Source organism: Trichosurus vulpecula, chromosome 2, assembly GCF_011100635.1.
Source record: "Trichosurus vulpecula isolate mTriVul1 chromosome 2, mTriVul1.pri, whole genome shotgun sequence".
Lineage (NCBI taxonomy): Eukaryota > Metazoa > Chordata > Mammalia > Diprotodontia > Phalangeridae > Trichosurus > Trichosurus vulpecula.
In genome coordinates, this window is record NC_050574.1 from 269,724,330 (window position 1) to 269,741,670 (window position 17,341).

Here is a 17,341-nt window from a genome sequence, read left to right on the forward strand (position 1 = left end):
GACTATCAGACAGAGCTGGGAGACTTTCTAGAAATGAGAAAAGAGAATGATGATATAGCATGAGCTGACTCAGGGGTTACAGTTCGTTGAGTGGGGGATGGTCTCATGCCAACCCACTTCCAAGTCTTTCTGCCCCTGCCCTCCTGGTCATTTTCAAGACAGAAAAACAAAAAAGCAAACAAACTAAACATGACTTTTCAAAGTTGGCTGGAGCTTTGATGGAGAATGATCTTGGGTGGGCATGGGAGCAGGGCAATATAAAGCGAAATTAATATTTACCTGGCACATAATAAGGCCTTAATCAATGCTCTTTTGACTCACCAACTGCTTGCCAGGAATAGTAGGATACAAGACTAGTAAAAGCAAAGGAGAATTTCAACCTGATTACAGTCCTTGAGAAGGCTCAGGAGCTCATCAATTGACTTGAGAGTGGGATAGATCACATTGAATGTCCCAGCCAAGGGCCCTTTATAATTACAGAGACCTTACAGAAAAGACCCCAAAAGTGAGGCAAACCCCACAGAAGACCCCATACTGAGGGGGACTCTGAAGAAGAGTCCACCCATAGGAAAATATCACAAAGAACCTCAGATTGTGAGAAACTTCCCCAAAAAGGAGTTTGTTCATACAAAGCAAGAGACCCAACAAAGTCCAAAAGACTTTCCAGAGGAATTCAGATCAAGGAGTACCTCACAGCAGTCATAAGACAGCAACCCTTCAGAGGACTCTAGATAACTGTAACAAAATCTAACCAATTCCACAATGCCACAATTCACAAATTTATGAAATATCTACTAGACTCGAGACTTTGGAAGGGGCCTAGAATGTGAGAGGCCCCTCTAGAAGATCTTGACCCAAGGGAAATCTCATAGAGGGCTCAGACAAAAAGTAACTCTATCAGGAAGGTCAGTACTGAAGGAGATCTCATGGAGGGGCTTCCAACTGAGAGAAACTCCTCAGGGAGGAAACTCTGGACAAAGAAACTCTATGGAGGAGCCTAGACAGAAAGAGAGATCTCACAGAGAGGTAGGTCCTACATTGAGAGATCCCACAGAGAAGATTTCATGCATATGTAGCAAGAATTATCTGGGAATTCAACACCAATCCACGCTGCCTTTCACTTAGCCCCATTTCTCCTCCCTTCTCCCTGTCCCCTACCCTCTTTGCTACCAAAAACTATGGCTTGCAAATGCATGTGGCAAGAATAATGAGGTGAGTTTTCCTCAGGAGTTATAAGATGCCCTGAATGGGAATGCTATCCTTCATGTGTCCTCACCCGAACCCTCAATCTCCCCAGAATTCAAAGTTGACCACAGCCCTCTAATTCCTGATATGAAATGCTCCCAGTGCCGGCCTTGGCTCCAAGTTCGTGAGGATTCTCCTATGCTCAGTCTTGGCTCTCCCTCCACCTCCACTCAAGGGTTAAAGAGTTATATGAATACTACAATTAGTGATCAATAGTATGAGGAAAGCCCTATTTGCTCTCTGATCCTCACATTGAAGATCCCTAGAGGGATTTCCCTGGCCATCACCACCCACCCCATCTGCCATCGTGATAGCAATACCTGAAGAGAATCCCAGCTGCCATTCCAAACAGAGGGCTCTTCATTTTGAGGGAGGTAGGGGGAGACCTGCCTGCTTGCCCAAAGCTTACCTTCCCAGATCAAGTGGAATCAGCCCCCAAACATTCCCAGCCATATGTTTGTAAACAAATGCTATAAAGTATACGGAAGTACCTTGTAGACATTACGTGGAGAACTCTACATAGGCTGATAGGAATATTACTATGGTCATGTTTATTCTTTAAGGTCTAGGAACCACCCCCCAACAGCCCTCTGTCCTGGTCCTTGCTCACACTCAAGTTCTACAAGCCAGCTCTCTGGAAGAGAAAATGATTTCCCAGCTCGAATTATGCTTTTGTCCTTGGGAGCTGACCTTGACTCCTTGGCAGTCCTGACTAGTTTGGCTTCTGGAATTCATTTACTATCCATACCTCGCAAATGGTTCTGAGTCTCCCTCCCCTTTGCTTCTTTGGAGTTGTAGAATCCAGATGCTTTAATAACTTCCCTATTCCTATGGCTTGTATGAAGAGGGCAAATGTCTTTTGCCTACTCTAATTTTCTGCGTTGGGACTGAAGAACTGCCCTCTCTGTACTCTTTGGGGCAGGAACAGACATATCAAGAAGTTAGCTGCTCAAGCCCTGGAATCTAAAAGGTCATATAGTCCGGTTCTCAGCCTCCCAAGTCAATGGCATTGGAGAATCGAAGAGGAAAATAGCTTGTCTGAGGTGGGATCCAGCTCAGCGCCAACTCACAGTAAGATCTCTTATCTCCTTGGCACTTTTGTCTTCCTGCCTCTAGCCTCGACTGAGAAGTGGGGAGGGAATCAAGGTGAATGGATTTGGGCTTGATCTCTCCAGATCTCAGTCACTGTTTACCCAGCAAAATCCAACTCCAGGCTAAGTGTTCCCATTGACCCTCTGCCCCTGCCCAAGTCACAGGGACCCTGGGAATATGGTGGCCACCCTAGGACAGACAGATGGACACAAGTACCTACCCCACAGACCCATGTGCATGTTCTCCCCTAATCCGTGGCTCCGATCAGCTCCCACAAAGGACACAGACCCAGGCCAGAATATGCACACAGGCTCGTCGGCACCGCCATGCACTGAGCCTATCAAGCCAGCCAAGATCCCCACGGCACGTGGGCGGACACACCTCCCAACACATGCAGACACACCTCACACACATGTGCAGGCATCTTCAACCCCCGCAACCCACCACCTGACATATGGGCAAGCTCTTCAAGCCTTTGCCCCAGGACACACATGTGGATGTATAGTCCTCTGATATGTATGTGTAAGAAGGGGCTGCAATCCAGTGCACATGCCTCGCATCCACACATGCAGATGCTTTACCCCCTCCTATGCCCTTTTCCAGGGAGCCCTAATAGACACCTTCATCTTAGAAATGAGCACACATCTTCAATCCCACCCTGACATATGTGCCCATAACCTTATGAGTCAGAGGGGGTAGGTGGATTTCATATGTGTGCATTGGCTCCCAGCTTCTGAATCCCCTGAATCGTGTGAATACAGACACACCTCACAGAGAGATACCATCCCTACCACTATCCCACACATCCTAAATCAGCCCATACAAATGCTCACATCATTTCCCACCCCCTTTCCTCCTGCAGCATTCCCTCCACATTCTTCTTCCTGGTTCCCTTATCTCTTTCTCTTAGTCTGTCCCTTTCTCTTTGTACAGTGTGCTCCATTCCCCAGTGTAAGTCACCAAAGGCCGGATGACACCATTACCCCAACTGGTGGAAGGATAAGCCTTTGGGAAATCAAGCTGTCTTTATACCCACCCCCAGCCCTAGAGGGCTGCCCAGAACCAACAGAGGTGACACCTGTCACATCCCATTCTCTTAGTCCCCTCACCTGTGTGCATGGATTCCAAATTCACCATCCTGCCTGAGATAGGGCCAAAGCCAGTACCCACCCAGGCCCCGTTTGTTCGCCCCAGCTGGTCCCCTTGGGCAGCCAGGATCCCTTTACCCTCCCAGCAACCCTTACAATCCGCTGCCGACCAACCGCTGCTACCAGCCCAGAACTGCTCAGGATTCTTCTCTAGGTGAGCATGAGACACTGCAGAAGGAGCCGCCTTCCGGGACTGACTGGGGCCACACCCTCCCTGGCAGGGTCTCCTGGCCTGGCAGATGGCCCATGCAAATTGATCATTTGCATACAGGGAGCTGGGGGACCAGGTATGGGGATGAGGGCAAGGAGCTACAATGGTGGAAGTTCAGATGCTCTGGGCCAAAACCCAAGGCTAGAAACTTGCTCTGTCTTCACTCTAAGATTCATTCCTCATCTCTCTAATTCAGAAACTCTGGGTAGGAGAGCTTTTGGTCGAAGGTGAAGCCAATATAGTAGCGAAAAAAAACCCCATCGAATTGGGAGTCAGAGGACCTGGGTTCAAATTCCTGCTTTGTACTTACTACTTGTGGCATGTTGGACAAAATTGATTCCTCTGCCTGGGGCTTAGTTTATCTAAAATTGGGAGATGGTGCTGGACTTGATCAGAGGTCCTTAACCTTTTTATGTGTCATGGTCCCCTTTGTCAGTGCAGTGAAACCTAGGGGCCCCTCCTTAGAATCATATTTTTAAATGCATAAAATAAAATATGTAGGGTTATAGAGGAAGCCAATTATACTGAAATACAGTTATCTATTTTTTTTAACCGCAAGTTCATGTAACCCATGTTAAAGACTTCTGGACTAAATCAGGTCCAAAGACCCATTCAGCTTTGGATCTTGTGGAAAACAACAATTCAGCTCTTCTCCAAATCCCTGCTCTGATTCCATCTTCTTCTTTCCTAAAAGCTGAGCTGGAAGTGGCCCTGGGACAGCTGGGCCTCCTTTCTGCCCAGAGTGGAAATCTGGGCTCCCAATGACATTGCTAAGTACTGCTTATATGTTTCTATTATAGCCTTTCCCAGGATCAAGCATATTATAATAATAATAGATGAGAATTGTCTATTGCTTTAGTTTGGAAAGCATTTTACCTTCATCATTATTTTATCTCATCTGATTCTCACTTCTTGGGGAAACTGATAGAGTGCTAGACTTAGAGTCAGGAAGACCTGGGGTTGAATTCTGCCTTGAGTTACCTGTGTGACCCTAGACAAGTCATTTAACCTCTCCTGGTCTCAGTTTCCCCACCTATGGGGATTCACTTCAATGACTTCTGCCAGTTCTAAATCTATGATCCTATGGCCCCTGTGATGTTGGTAGTGCAAGTACAATTATTACTGTTTGATAGATTTAAAAACCAGACTGAAGCTCAGCAAGGTTATGTAACTTATTCAAGATCATACAGCTAGCACATGGTGGTCTCTTTGGCACCCTTAGAAGTCGCCTTCTTGCCAATTGCCTAGAGTCATGATATCTTTACTTCCCATTCACTTGGGAGTGGGAGGTGAAGGGAAGAGAGAAGAATTCTCCCATTAGTTAGGAGACAGAGGATTAAAAAAAAAAAACACAGCCAAAGATCATATGGAAGCATAGGGGGTTCATCATATTTTGTTTCAGAGGCATAGAGGACCCAAAAGCCTTGGTTTCCCAGTCAAAACGCTAGCTATTGCTCAATTCCTTTTCTCCTTTTCTCCTCCTACCCTTCCAAATGCAGGCTCCCTTCCCCTGGGCTGGCCTCTCTTACAGGACTACTGCCTTACAATTGTTACCTTAGAAAAATACCTAAGTTCCTGACTATGGCACTAATTTGCATATCACTTAAACTTGCATGTCATTTGCATATCAGCATTCATTGAGTGGCAACAAGTTCAGAAAATACTACTCTTGGCTCCAGAGCCTGACCCCTTTCTCCAATGCCCCCACCTCCTACTGGGTCAGCAGTGCTTTGGAAAAAACAATAGATGGGTTGGGCTCTGTCTGGGCGGGGCTGGCCTCGCTTGCAGGTGAGAGGGGCGAAGTCACTAGATGCAGTCTTCCAGCCTGCAGACTGTTTTCTTGCCAATTTGGAAAACCTGATGCCCCAGGGCCATCCTGACCAAGGTAGAGTTAAGTTGGGACAGAGGTCACGGTGGCGTGTTCCCCCTACCTCAAATCTCATTCTTCTCCCACAGCTATACACTTAGACAGAGAGGCAACCTTGTATAGTGAAGAGCAATGATTTCAAATCAGAAGACCTAGGCTGAAATCCAGGTTCTACTATCTCTGTGACTTTGGGCAAATCGCTTCACTTGTCTGGGGCTCAGTTTCCTCATCTGAAAAAAGGGGGGTGTGAACTAGATTATTTTCAAGGACCCTTTTAACTCTAGGTCAGTCATAGTATCAGAGTGCTTGAGGCACATCCCACTACTCAAGGTTAGGAATGCTTTATGCACAGGGGAAGGAGATGGGTATCTATCCTGGGTCTGGGGGCTTTGGACAAATCACTTCCTTTTTTGGCCTTTAGTTTCCTCCTATGTGAAATGAGGGATTTAGAACAGATATCTCCAAGTCTGTTTCAGCTTAATGCTAACTGTTAGCTATTCAGCTCCAAGATTCTCTGACCTTGTAATTCTGCTTGATACAACATAATGGCAGTCATCCCATTCCCACCATCCCCACATTTTCCTGGCCTGGAATTGCCGAGATTAAGACCCCTGTTAAAATGGACAAGTGCTCCCTGACAGGGGGAGGCAAGAAAGATCTTCTAACCCCGAGTAGTGTATAATAATAGCTAATATTTATATAACCCTTACTATGTGCCAGGTACTGTACAATGATTGTTTCATTATTTCATTAGATCAACTAGTTGACAGCTAGGGCCCTATGCTCTGGTCAAGCTGGACTGTTAGCCGATTCCTAATGATGCCCTGCCCTCTCCCACCTACCTCGATGCAGTCACATAGGCTGTCTTCGAGGCTGTCATATACTTCATTCTACATCTGAATCTGTTGAAGTTTTTTCCTTCTCCCAACACCCAGCTCAACGGCCAACCGCCATTATGAAGGTTCCCAACCCTCCAGTCCCCCTCCAAGGTGCTTTATACCCTCTAATTTCCCTTGTCTCTTTCCACGCTTTCTCTTTCACAGACTACCTTGTATTATACTTACCTGTGTTCATGTTATGTTCTCCCCAATAGATTGTAAGCCCCTTAAGGGCAGGAGCCATTCTACTCTCATTTTTATTCTCCAGTGCCTGATATAGTGCCTTAAATATAGTAGCCATTGAATTTTTTTTCCCCTTTGGATTGGAATGTGAAGGAAGGAAGAAAGGATAGAAGAAATAGGGGCAGGACTCTCTAAATCCCCTTTCTTGGGTCAGGATTTGTAGGAGTAGGTGAGGCACCCCCGTCAAAGCAATGGGCATTGAACATAGCGATGGAGAAAATAGGAGATGTAAGGGAGACAGGGGGCTGCACCAGATCTTCTCTGGGCAGCCTTAATACTGGTCTCCCATTTCTGAATGTCAAGGCCTACCTCCTCCTACTCTTCCTCTTCCCAGAATCACAGGATCTCAGCTTTGGAAAGATCCTTAGAACCTGTCTGGTCCAACCCACATTTGAACAAGAATCCCCTGATATCCTCAACACATGGTCATGCAATCTCTGCTTGAAGACCTCCAGGGAAGGGGAGCCCCCCCCACCTCCAGATACAGCTAATTCCATCTTTAGATGGCTCTAAAATTTAGAGTCTAAATGTTAGTAACTTTTCCCTTACATCTTCCTCTTCTCAGCTTCCACTCATTGTACCTGGTTCTGTCTTTGTAGGCTAAGCAGAAAAAAAACCCCTTCAAATATTTGAAGACAGTGATAATGTCCTCACTTGAATCTTCTCTTCCTCACCTTCAGTTCCTTCAAGGGATACTCATTTGCCCCAATCTCAAGGTTCTTTATTATTCTTATGGCCCTCTTATGGATAACTTTTCAGCTTACAAGTGTCTTTTCTAAATTGTGACTCTCTGACCTGGATGCAGTAATCCAGATGTGGTCTGGCCAGAGCAAAGGCAGAGGGAGCAGCACTTGCCCAGTGTTTGCTGCTAGGCCTGTCCTAATGCAGCCTAAAATTGCATTTTACCATTTACCGTTTTACACTGTTGACTCGTTTTGAGTTTCCATTTCACCAAAACCCTTAATTCTCTTTTTGGCCTTTTTAGCTGTGTTTCCCTCATCATTTACTTCCCAAGCTAATTTCTGAAACCAAGTGCAAGAGTTTGCCTTTGTTCCTATTGTTATCTTATGAGATCTAACCCAATATTACAGCCTGGGGAAGTTTTTTCGAATCTGCAAATTTTGATAAGTATAAGATTTATGCCTTTAACTAAGTCATTAATTAGAATCTTAAACAGCATATGACCAAATATAGACCTTTTTCTTTTATCCTCATGCCCAAAGTGGCAGATTGTGGTTAAGAGTGGGCTAGGGGAATCAGGGTTTGAGTGGGCCTTATAGAATCTTATAAGACTTTAGAGTTGGGTAGGTAGCTAGGTGGTACAGTGGAGTTCTGAGTCTGAAGCCAGTAAGACTCATCTTCCTGAGTTCAAATCTGGTGTCAGACACTTACTAGCTGTGTGACCTTGGACAAGTCACTTAATCCTGTTTACCTCAGTTTTCTCATCTGTCAAATAAGCTGGAGAAGGAAATGGCAAACCACTCCAGTATCTTTACCAAGAAACCCAAATGGGGTTACAAAGAGTTGGACACGACTTAAAACACTGAAAAGTTAAATGACTTGGACAAATTATGCAGCCCATAATAGGAGAGATTGAATTCAAACTCAGGTGTTGGTACTCCAAAGTCTGTGTTCTTTCCACTACTTCCAGCGCTTTCTTCCTGAACCACTAGTTCAGGTCAGGGTCTCAATCAGGACGAAGAGTATAGTCAGGATTTGGAGGTGTTTCTGTATCATTTTCCCCAAAGTTAAATTTGGCAATCTGTTTCCCTGGCTGTCAACAAGAAGTTCCTAGTTCTTTCTCCTTCTCTTTCCTCCTCCCTCCTCCCTCCTCCCTACCACTTTCTGAGATGACTCTAACTTTTGATCTAGATTGGAGAGATATTTGGGGCCAGATATCTAATGGTAGGGATATGTAAGGTTTGGAACCTCTTTTTCACTAGAGATATTTGGGAGGGGAAAAAATGGCTGGAAAAGGAGCAGAGGCTGGGGAATTTTCAGTGCTTTTAGACATCAAAAGAGCCTTATGCAAATGACAATGCAAATGAACATGCAAATTAGCCAGTATAGTTTTTTTATTTTTTTTGTCAACAGCTGGAGGACTTTTTTCAGAAAGGAACAGCAGCTCTGGCTCCAAGACATTACTGGTCAGAATTGTGATGATGTTTGACCCCTCAACAGCTTTCTCTGGTTCCTCTTTGGGACTATTAGTTCCCCCAACTCCATTCCTTCCCTTTCTACCTCTGCTTCATCCCTTGCTGGCTAATGGCCTCAGAAAAGGAAATTCCAAGAGACTGATTATCTCGCCCTCTGAGGCACATTTACTGGGGAGGCAGCTGTCTTTTAAGACAAGGGCAAAGCAAGTTCCCAGAAATTTCTCTCTCTCTCTCTCTCTCTCTCTCTCTCTCTCTCTCTCTCTCTCTCTCTCCCCCTCCCTACCTGTGTGTCTTGGCCACTGGCCCCTGCCACTCATTCCCGTTTCCTGTCATGTCAAGTCGATTGAGTTGTCAGACCAGGGAGGGAGTGAGCCGGGAAGGGCCCTGGAAGGCTGCCCAAGCAACAAGTCCCCTCTAGCTCTGCCAGTCTGCCAGCCAAGCCCTAAGGTTGGCAAGTATGGAGGTGGCAGGAAGGGGAATCAGCTCCAGAGTAGGCAGGAGATTTGGGAGAGAGAGTCAGGCCAACGTGATTACCTTCTTGTAAAGGTGGTAAAAGTAAGTTTGGATGACAAAAAAGACTTCCTATTTGGGAAGACTGAGTGATTGGGGATTGTAGGTTCTAGCTCATGTTCTAATGGAAAGAATGTAGGATTTAGAATCAGAAGACCTCAGTTCCAATCCTGGCTTTATCATTTATGTGCCTTTGGATGAGTGGTGTTGCTCCTTTGGGCTACACTGGATAAAAGACAATGGATGTAGTAAATCAAATGATGGACCTGAGTTCAGGAAGGCCAGAGTTCAAATCTCTGTCTCTTGCTAGCTGTGTGACCTTAGAGTCCCAGGTAATTCTCTAAGGCAATGGTTCTGAAAGTGTGATTTGAAGTTTACTGGGGTGGGGGTGGGGTGTCTCTGAGACTCTTTGGGTAGGGGCACGAGGTCAAAATTATTTGTATAATTTTTATATAATATTTTTGTAATAATGCTAAGATATTATTTGTCTATTAAAATGCTCCTCTCTTTTTTCAGGTACATGTCTGTGTTAGTTTGAATTTTCTTCATATGCCCCACCAAAACAATATATCACAACAAATCAAATGCTCAAACAATTTGAGTGTCCAACCATCTTCAAAACCAGATATGAAAGAGATTTACAAAATTATGGAGAACAATATCACTCTTCTCACTAAATTTTTTTTATTTAGAAAATAGTTTTCAAAAAATTATTTATATTAGCATATAATAGATTTTAAAATTATTTTAAATTAATGAATATTTTAAAAATTTCAGCTCTAATTTCTAATACAGTAAATTTTCTAATTTAAAATTAGTCATTAATAAATTAGTAATTTCTAATACAATAAATATTGATAGACATTTTGGAGTCACCTTAACCTCGCTCCTGAGAGACAAGTTTGAGCATTTATACCCAGAAATCAGTAAATGCTTCAAAATAGGGCTTCATGTAGTGTTTTATTTATTGTTTAGACTTAAGAGAGTAATGGAGAAAATGTTGATAATGTAGATTAAGCTTGAATACGTGTCCTGTGTACATTTTGTCCCAGAGAACTTGCTGTTAAACATTTGCCAGCACATCTTTGAATATAACCCATATAAACAGGAACTCTTTGGGTCTTCAATAAATTTCCAGAGTATAAAGGGGTATCAAGGCACAAAACTTTGATAACCACTGCTCTATAGCATCTACCGAACTATCTACCTACCTGTGTACCTATCTATCTCTGTATCTTTCTTTTTCTCCCTCCCTTCCTTCCTTCCTTCCTTCTATCCTTCCCTTCTTTCCTTCCTTCCTTCCTTCCTTCCTTCCTTCCTTCCTTCCTTTCTTTCTTTCTTTCTTTCTTTCTTTCTTTCTTTCTTTCTTTCTTTCTTTCTTTCCTTCCTTCCTTCCTTTCTTTCTTTCTTTCCTTCCTTCCTTCCTTCCTTCCTTCTTTCTTTCTTTCTTTCTTTCTTTCTTTCTTTCTTTCTTTCTTTCTTTCTTTCTTTCTTTCTTTCTTTCTTTCTTCCTTCCTTCCTTCCTTCCTTTCTTTTTTCTTCCTTCCTCCTTCCTTCCTTCCTTTCTTTCTTTCTTTCTTTCTTTCTTTCTTTCTTTCTTTCTTTCTTTCTTTCTTTTTTCTTCCATCCTTCCTTCTTTCCTTCCTTCGTTCCTTCTTTCCTTCTTTCCTTTCTTTCTTTCTCTCTCTCTTTCTTTCTTCCTTCCTTCCTTTCTTTCTTTTTTCTTCCTTCCTTCCTGCCTTCTTTTCTTTCTTTCTTTCTTTTTTCTTCCTTCCTTCCTTCTTTTCTTTTTTATTCCTTCCTTCCTTTGTTTCTTTCTTTCTTTCTTCCTTCCTTCCTTCCTTCTTTCCTTCCTTCCCTCTCTTCTTTCTTTCTTTCCTCCCTCTGTGTCTGTCTGTCTGTCTGTCTGTTTGTCTGTCTATCTCTCTCTGTCAGTGGTAGGAGTTCCCGGACTGAGAAATTCAAATTCTTGGAGCATTGACCCAATTAGACAATCTATAATTGTACTAAATTATACTAAAACTCCCTATTCCTAGAGTTGGATACACTGCCTGCTATTCTTTCTTGGCCAAGAGTTTTTCTTTTTCATCCATATCACAGGTGTAGTCCTGAATCATTCTTTAGGGGAGTGATACACAATGACAGTCTGGAGACTTGGGGGTAGGGGGCTAAGGGGAAGTGGGAACAGTGCTCAGGGCTACAGTTGGGGTGATATTTCTGAATGACCCCCTCACAATTGTCAAAGTGGTTGCAGAGTATCTTTATAGTCTTCACTGGAGGGAGCCTGGGATAATGGGATGGACACTATCTCGGCCACTTGCTAGCTGGGTGATCTTGGACAAATAATCTTGAAGTCTCAGGTAACTAGAAGGCAGAGGAACCTCAAAGTGTGGTCTGAGGACCCTTGGGGGTCCCTGAGATTCTTTCAGGGGCAATCATAAGGTCAAAACTATTTTTATAAAAATACTAAGATACTATTTGCCCATTAAATACTTGCTTTATTTGGTTTCAGGGGCTATTGTTGTGGTTGTTGTTGGACCTTTTCATTAAAGCAAATACCTGGGTTCTGATTTCTAGAAAATTGGTACTTGGGGAAACAGTACAATCAAGTGCTTTATTGTGATTAGATGTAGCAAACACACAAACAAATATCTCTCTCTATATGTATACATACACACAATGGATATATACGCGTGTGTGTATACACACAGCATGACATGCTATATATGGCACATGTATGTGTGTACATACATATACACACGCACTATGGCACTATTTATAGCATATACAGTATTATATATATGTATATGTGTGTGTCTGTATATACACATATACACTTTGACACTATAAGCAACCAATAGTTTATCCCCACATGCAAAAATAAACAGCCTAGCCAGAGGGTGAGGGAGACATATTAAGGGCAGAATATAATCAAAATTGGGGTTCAGGTGACAAGATCATATACCCTAAAAATGGGCTTGGTTGAGAACAGATAATTGGTGCCACATGTAGGAGGGCGTGTTCCTAATCAGACCTAGATGTGGTGGAAATGTTCTCAGGTCCCTAATCTATATCAGGCTTGGATGCAGCTTGTCCCCAATGTAGTGGGAGGGTTTAATGTTAACTAAGGAAGCAGAAGGAGAATGACTCAGGGCCCCCCTGTAATAGGTCAAGAGTTCATCCCATCAAAAACTGCAGGCCTCACCCATCTGTCACAGAATCAGCAGTGCAATAGTACAATTGTCTGTTTGCCTATATGTTTCAATGGGCATTAGGAGCGCTTAGCCTACATGACTCCATATTAGAGTCCTGTCATTATGGCATCAAATAATAATCAAATAACAACCTCAAACAACATAAAGCTTCTAATTACCACAACACTCCTTGAAGATCTGGATTTGAATTCAGGCTCTGATACTTCCTAACTTTGTGACCATGACCAACTCACTGAATTTCTCTGAAGCTTAGTAAAATGGGGATAAAATTTACTGCATTACCTACCTTCCAAGGTTGTGTGAGGAAGGAAGGACTTTGTTGCTAAAGAAATGTGATCATTTTCAAGGTAATGCTCCTGGGGAGCCACATGAGGCTGTTGAAGAAAACCCTGGGTTTTCATAGAATCAGAGCATTTTAGAACATTAGAGAGAGTATCTAATCAAGTCCCCTCATTTTACAGATATGGAAACTGAGGCCTAGACAGGCTAAGTAACTAAGTTTCTGGCATGTCTACTCTGGAGGCCCAAGCTCCGGCATTCTTCAGCCCCCCAGAAAAGTTATATGCACATGTTTTCCATTGCTCAATTGAAGGTCTAGAAGAAGTATATCATGCATTTAAAAAGCCCTCAGGATTAGCTTGTGTGCTCCCAATACCATCCCCCATCCCCCAAGCACTCAGCTAATATAATCACAGGCAGACTGGACACATTCTAGGGACAACCTTTGTCCATAGTATTCAGGACAGAAGGTGCCCCTTTCCTCTATGCTCCTACAGTCTGATTGAAGCCCACCTAGTTGTTTGTTATTTGTCCTTCATTTTTGAAGAGGACCATGACATCAGGAAGGTGTTGTCATGACTTGCAAATGAATTGGCTTTAAGTATCTTTCCAATGCTTGTCCCCTCAGGGCTCCATATCTGGGTTCGTGGTGCCCTCTTCTGGTAATGGGGAGAGGAAGATTCTGACTTCAGAATTTAGAGTGCAAGACATTTCAGAGATCTTCAGAGTTGTAAGGAACTTTGTTGTTGTTTTGTTGTTCGGGTGGTTCCAGTTGAATCCAACTGTTTGTGACCCCATTTGGGAATTTCACTGACAAAGATACTGGAGTAGTTTGCCATTTCCTTCTCCAGCTCATTTGATAGATGAGGCAAACAGGGTTAAGTGACTTGCCCAAGGTCACCCAGCTAGGAAGTGCCTGAGGCTGGATTTGATCTCATGAAGATGAGTCTTCTTGATTCCAAGCCTGGTGCTCTAACCACTGTGCCAAGGAACTTTAGTGTCCACTTAATAATTAATAATAGTGATATCTAGCATTGATATAGTGCTTTCAGGTTTACAAAGTTCTGTACATATATTATCCCATTGGATCCATTTGGCCCAACCTGTACTACATATATAAAAAAAATCTCTACTCTAAAAAATTATTAAAAAGCAGTTATCCAGAACTCAAAGTTCTAAAAACAAATGTTAAAAAAATTGTTTTTACATGCAACTGGGAAATAAGATATACAGGCAATGGGGTATAGAAATCTAACCAGCCCTACAAGAAAGTAAGGGGAAAGAGGACAAGGTGATGGGGAGGTGGGGAGTGGGGTGACAGAAGGGAGTGCTGACTGGGGAAAAGAGCAATCAGAATATATGCCATCTTGGGGTGGGGAGAGGGTAGAAATGGGGAGAAAATTTTTAACTCAAAATCCTGTGGAAATGAATGTTGAAAACTAAAAATAAATTAAAAAATAAAAAGCAGTCATCCAGTCATTGCCTAAGGACTCCCAGTGAGAAAAAATTCACTACCTATGGAAGCAGACTGTTCCACTTTTGGTCAGCTTTAATAAAAAGACCATAAATCAAGACTGTCTCCAAGGACCGAAGTATGTCAATTGATGCAGTGTATTTTTTTTAAATCCACAAAGCAAAGGAGATAGAGAGAGGGTGAAAACTTTTTATTTCAAAGGAAAATTATAGCAAATTTTTTGCATCAACTGATGCACCTGGTCCTTCTATTAATTGTAAGGAAGTTGTTCTTTTTTTTTGGTCAAATCAAATCAGCCTCTCCAACATTTACCCATTGCTGTGAATCTCTGGACCCACTGTTGCTGTAGCAATGGTAATTCACAACCCTGTAGCTCTTCTAAGCTTACAAAACTCTTTTCCTCTGCAAAGTAGATAGTACAAGTATCAAGGCCCCCATTTCACTGATGGGGAAACTGAAACTCAGAGATTAGATCAAGGTTGCCCAGCTTGTAAACTCCAGAGTCAAAATTCAAACCCAGCTCCTTTTGATTTTGCATCCACTATGTTTTCAATGACAATGCTACCTACTTCTAAGCATAGAGAAGCTGGGTCTTTTAATGTGTCCAAGGATTTTGAAGAAATTGGTAGTATGTATGGGAGCTTCATTCTGTGGATGGAGGAATCCATATTCTGTTTCAAACAATCCTGATTGAGAATTTTTGTGTGTGTGCAAGGGTGCGTGTGGGTGTATTAGAACTGTATTAAATTTGATATATTAGAACTCTATTAAGTTCTTTTCCAATCTAGAAGAGCACATCATAAATTTGGGCACTTGAAAGGAACCTGAGAGATCATCTTTATCTTACAAATGAGGAAACTGAGGAGAGTTGAACCAACTTGAGCAGCCTCATGCAACTTGTTAGTGGCAGATCCAAGGGCTAAGACCCAGGACCTCTGACTTCCCAGTCATAGGATCATCATTAAACAAGTACTAGTGCGATAATTATCATTACTACAACTCAAACACGCATCATCATTATCATATTATTGCCACAGCTCTAGAACCTGATGCTTTTCAAAGCACTACTCTTACAATTAACCCAGAAGGTAGATTGGTAGAGCAAGCATTTTACAGATGAGTATACTGAGGCACAGAAACTTGCTCTGGGTCATACAGATAATAAGGGCAGGAGCTAGGTGGCACAGTGGGTAAAGCGCTGGACCTGGAGTTAGGAAAACCCTAGACAAGTTATTTAACCCTGTTTGCCTCAGTTTCCTCATCTGTAAAAATGAGCTAGAGAAGGAAATAGCAAAACACTCCAGTATCTCTGCCAAGAAAACTCCGGATGGAGTCATGAAAAGTTGGACACGACTTAACAACAGCTTCTGGCTTTAAGCCCAATGCTCTTCCATTTCTCCCACTCTGCTACAGACTCAGAATCTTGAGGCTGAAAAAGGACCTCTTATAGTCCATCTAGTTCATAAGTCCTTAACCTTTATGCGTGTGTCTTGTGCCCTTTAGAAATCTGGTGAAGCCTATGGAGCTCTTCTCAGAATAATGAATAAAATACATAAAATGAAATACATAGAATTGCAAAGAAAATCACTAATATTGAAATATAGCTATCAAAATACATATTTTTAAAAAGTCCACAGACGAGTTGTGAACTGATCCAACTATTCTGGAGAGTAATTTGGAACTATGCCCAAAGAGCTATAAAATTATGCATACCCTTTGATCCAGCAATACCACTGCTATGTCTGTATCCCAAAGAGACCATACAAATGGGAAAAGGACCCACAAGCACAAAATATTTATAGCAGCTCTTTTTGTGGTGGCAAAGAACTGGAAATTGCGGGGATGCCCATCAATTGGGGAGTGGCTGAACAAGTTGTGGCACATGAAGGTAATGGAATATTATTGTGCTACAAGAAAAGAGCAGGTGGATTTGGGAAGAACCTGGAAAGACTGATGCTGAGTGAAGTGAGGAGACGCAAGAGAACATTGTAGAATGTTGTAGAAGTAAGAACATTGGAGAAGCAAGAGCAACATTGTATAATAAGCAACTTTGATAGACTTGGCTCTTCTCAGCAGTACAATGATCCAAGACAATTCCAAAAGATTCATGATAGAAAATGCTATCCACATCCAGAGAAGGAACTATGGAGTCTGAAGGCAGATCAAAGCATATTATTTTCACCTCTTTTGGTTTGTTTTTTTTTTTCTCTTGGTTTTCCCCTTTTGTTCTGATTCTTCTTTCACAACATGACTAATGTGGAAATGTATTTAATACAATTGTACTTGTATAGCCTGTATCAGATTGTTTGCAGTCTTGGAAAGGGGGGAAGGGAGAGGGGAGGGAGATAAAAGTTTGGAACTCAAAATCTTATAAAAGTGAACGTCGACAACTTTCTTTGCATGTAATTGGAAAATAAAATGCTATCAAAGTTCAAAAAAAGTTCACAGACCCCCTGGTTAAGTATCTTTGACTAGACAATCTCTACCTAGATTCTTATGATGCCGAATTCTGGACTGAATTTAGAGGCAAAGGACCAGGGTTCAAATCTATAAAACAAAGAGATTAGGTTAGATGGGGTCCCGTCTGGCTGTAACTTCCATGGTCCCTGACAAGTGGTTATCCGGACTGTACTCAGCACATAATAGGCACTTAATAAATGTTTCTTGACTGACTGATTTAAACATTCCCATTGATGGGGAACTTCAGCGCTCTATTCCCCCCACCAAGCCCAACTCGTTCCATCATACCACCTCCTTCGTAAATGCTTCCTAGGCTAACTTCAGAGCTTTTACTTCTGACCTCACACTCCCTGTCTTGCCCTGCTAGGAAAGTAACAAGATAAAAAGAGAGAAGGGAGACAGAGAGAAGAAGCCTCCTGGGCTGCCAGCCAAGCATGGCCAGTGTCCACATTCGCCACCTGGTCTGCAACTTTCTCAGTATCAGTGCCATCTTGTTCTTTCGCCTTAAAAAATCACCAAAAAATCCTTATTTGGACGATTAGTGATGGCTACAGAATGAGATT

General features: G+C 42.6%; 1 protein-coding gene across 1 annotated transcript in view; it reads right to left on the reverse strand.

Moving 5' to 3' along the window:
* Window positions 1–6,637, reverse strand: part of POU2F3 (POU class 2 homeobox 3) — an 87,424-nt gene extending 80,787 nt beyond the window's left edge. The window contains exons 1-3 of the mRNA XM_036744055.1: window positions 6,628–6,637; window positions 3,447–3,653; window positions 2,558–2,674 (exon numbers count right to left, since the gene is read on the reverse strand). Coding sequence (XP_036599950.1) covers window positions 2,558–2,674; window positions 3,447–3,653; window positions 6,628–6,637 — 334 coding nt within the window. The remainder of the gene's footprint in view (window positions 1–2,557; window positions 2,675–3,446; window positions 3,654–6,627) is intronic.
* Between the last annotated feature and the right edge of the window lie 10,704 nt (window positions 6,638–17,341).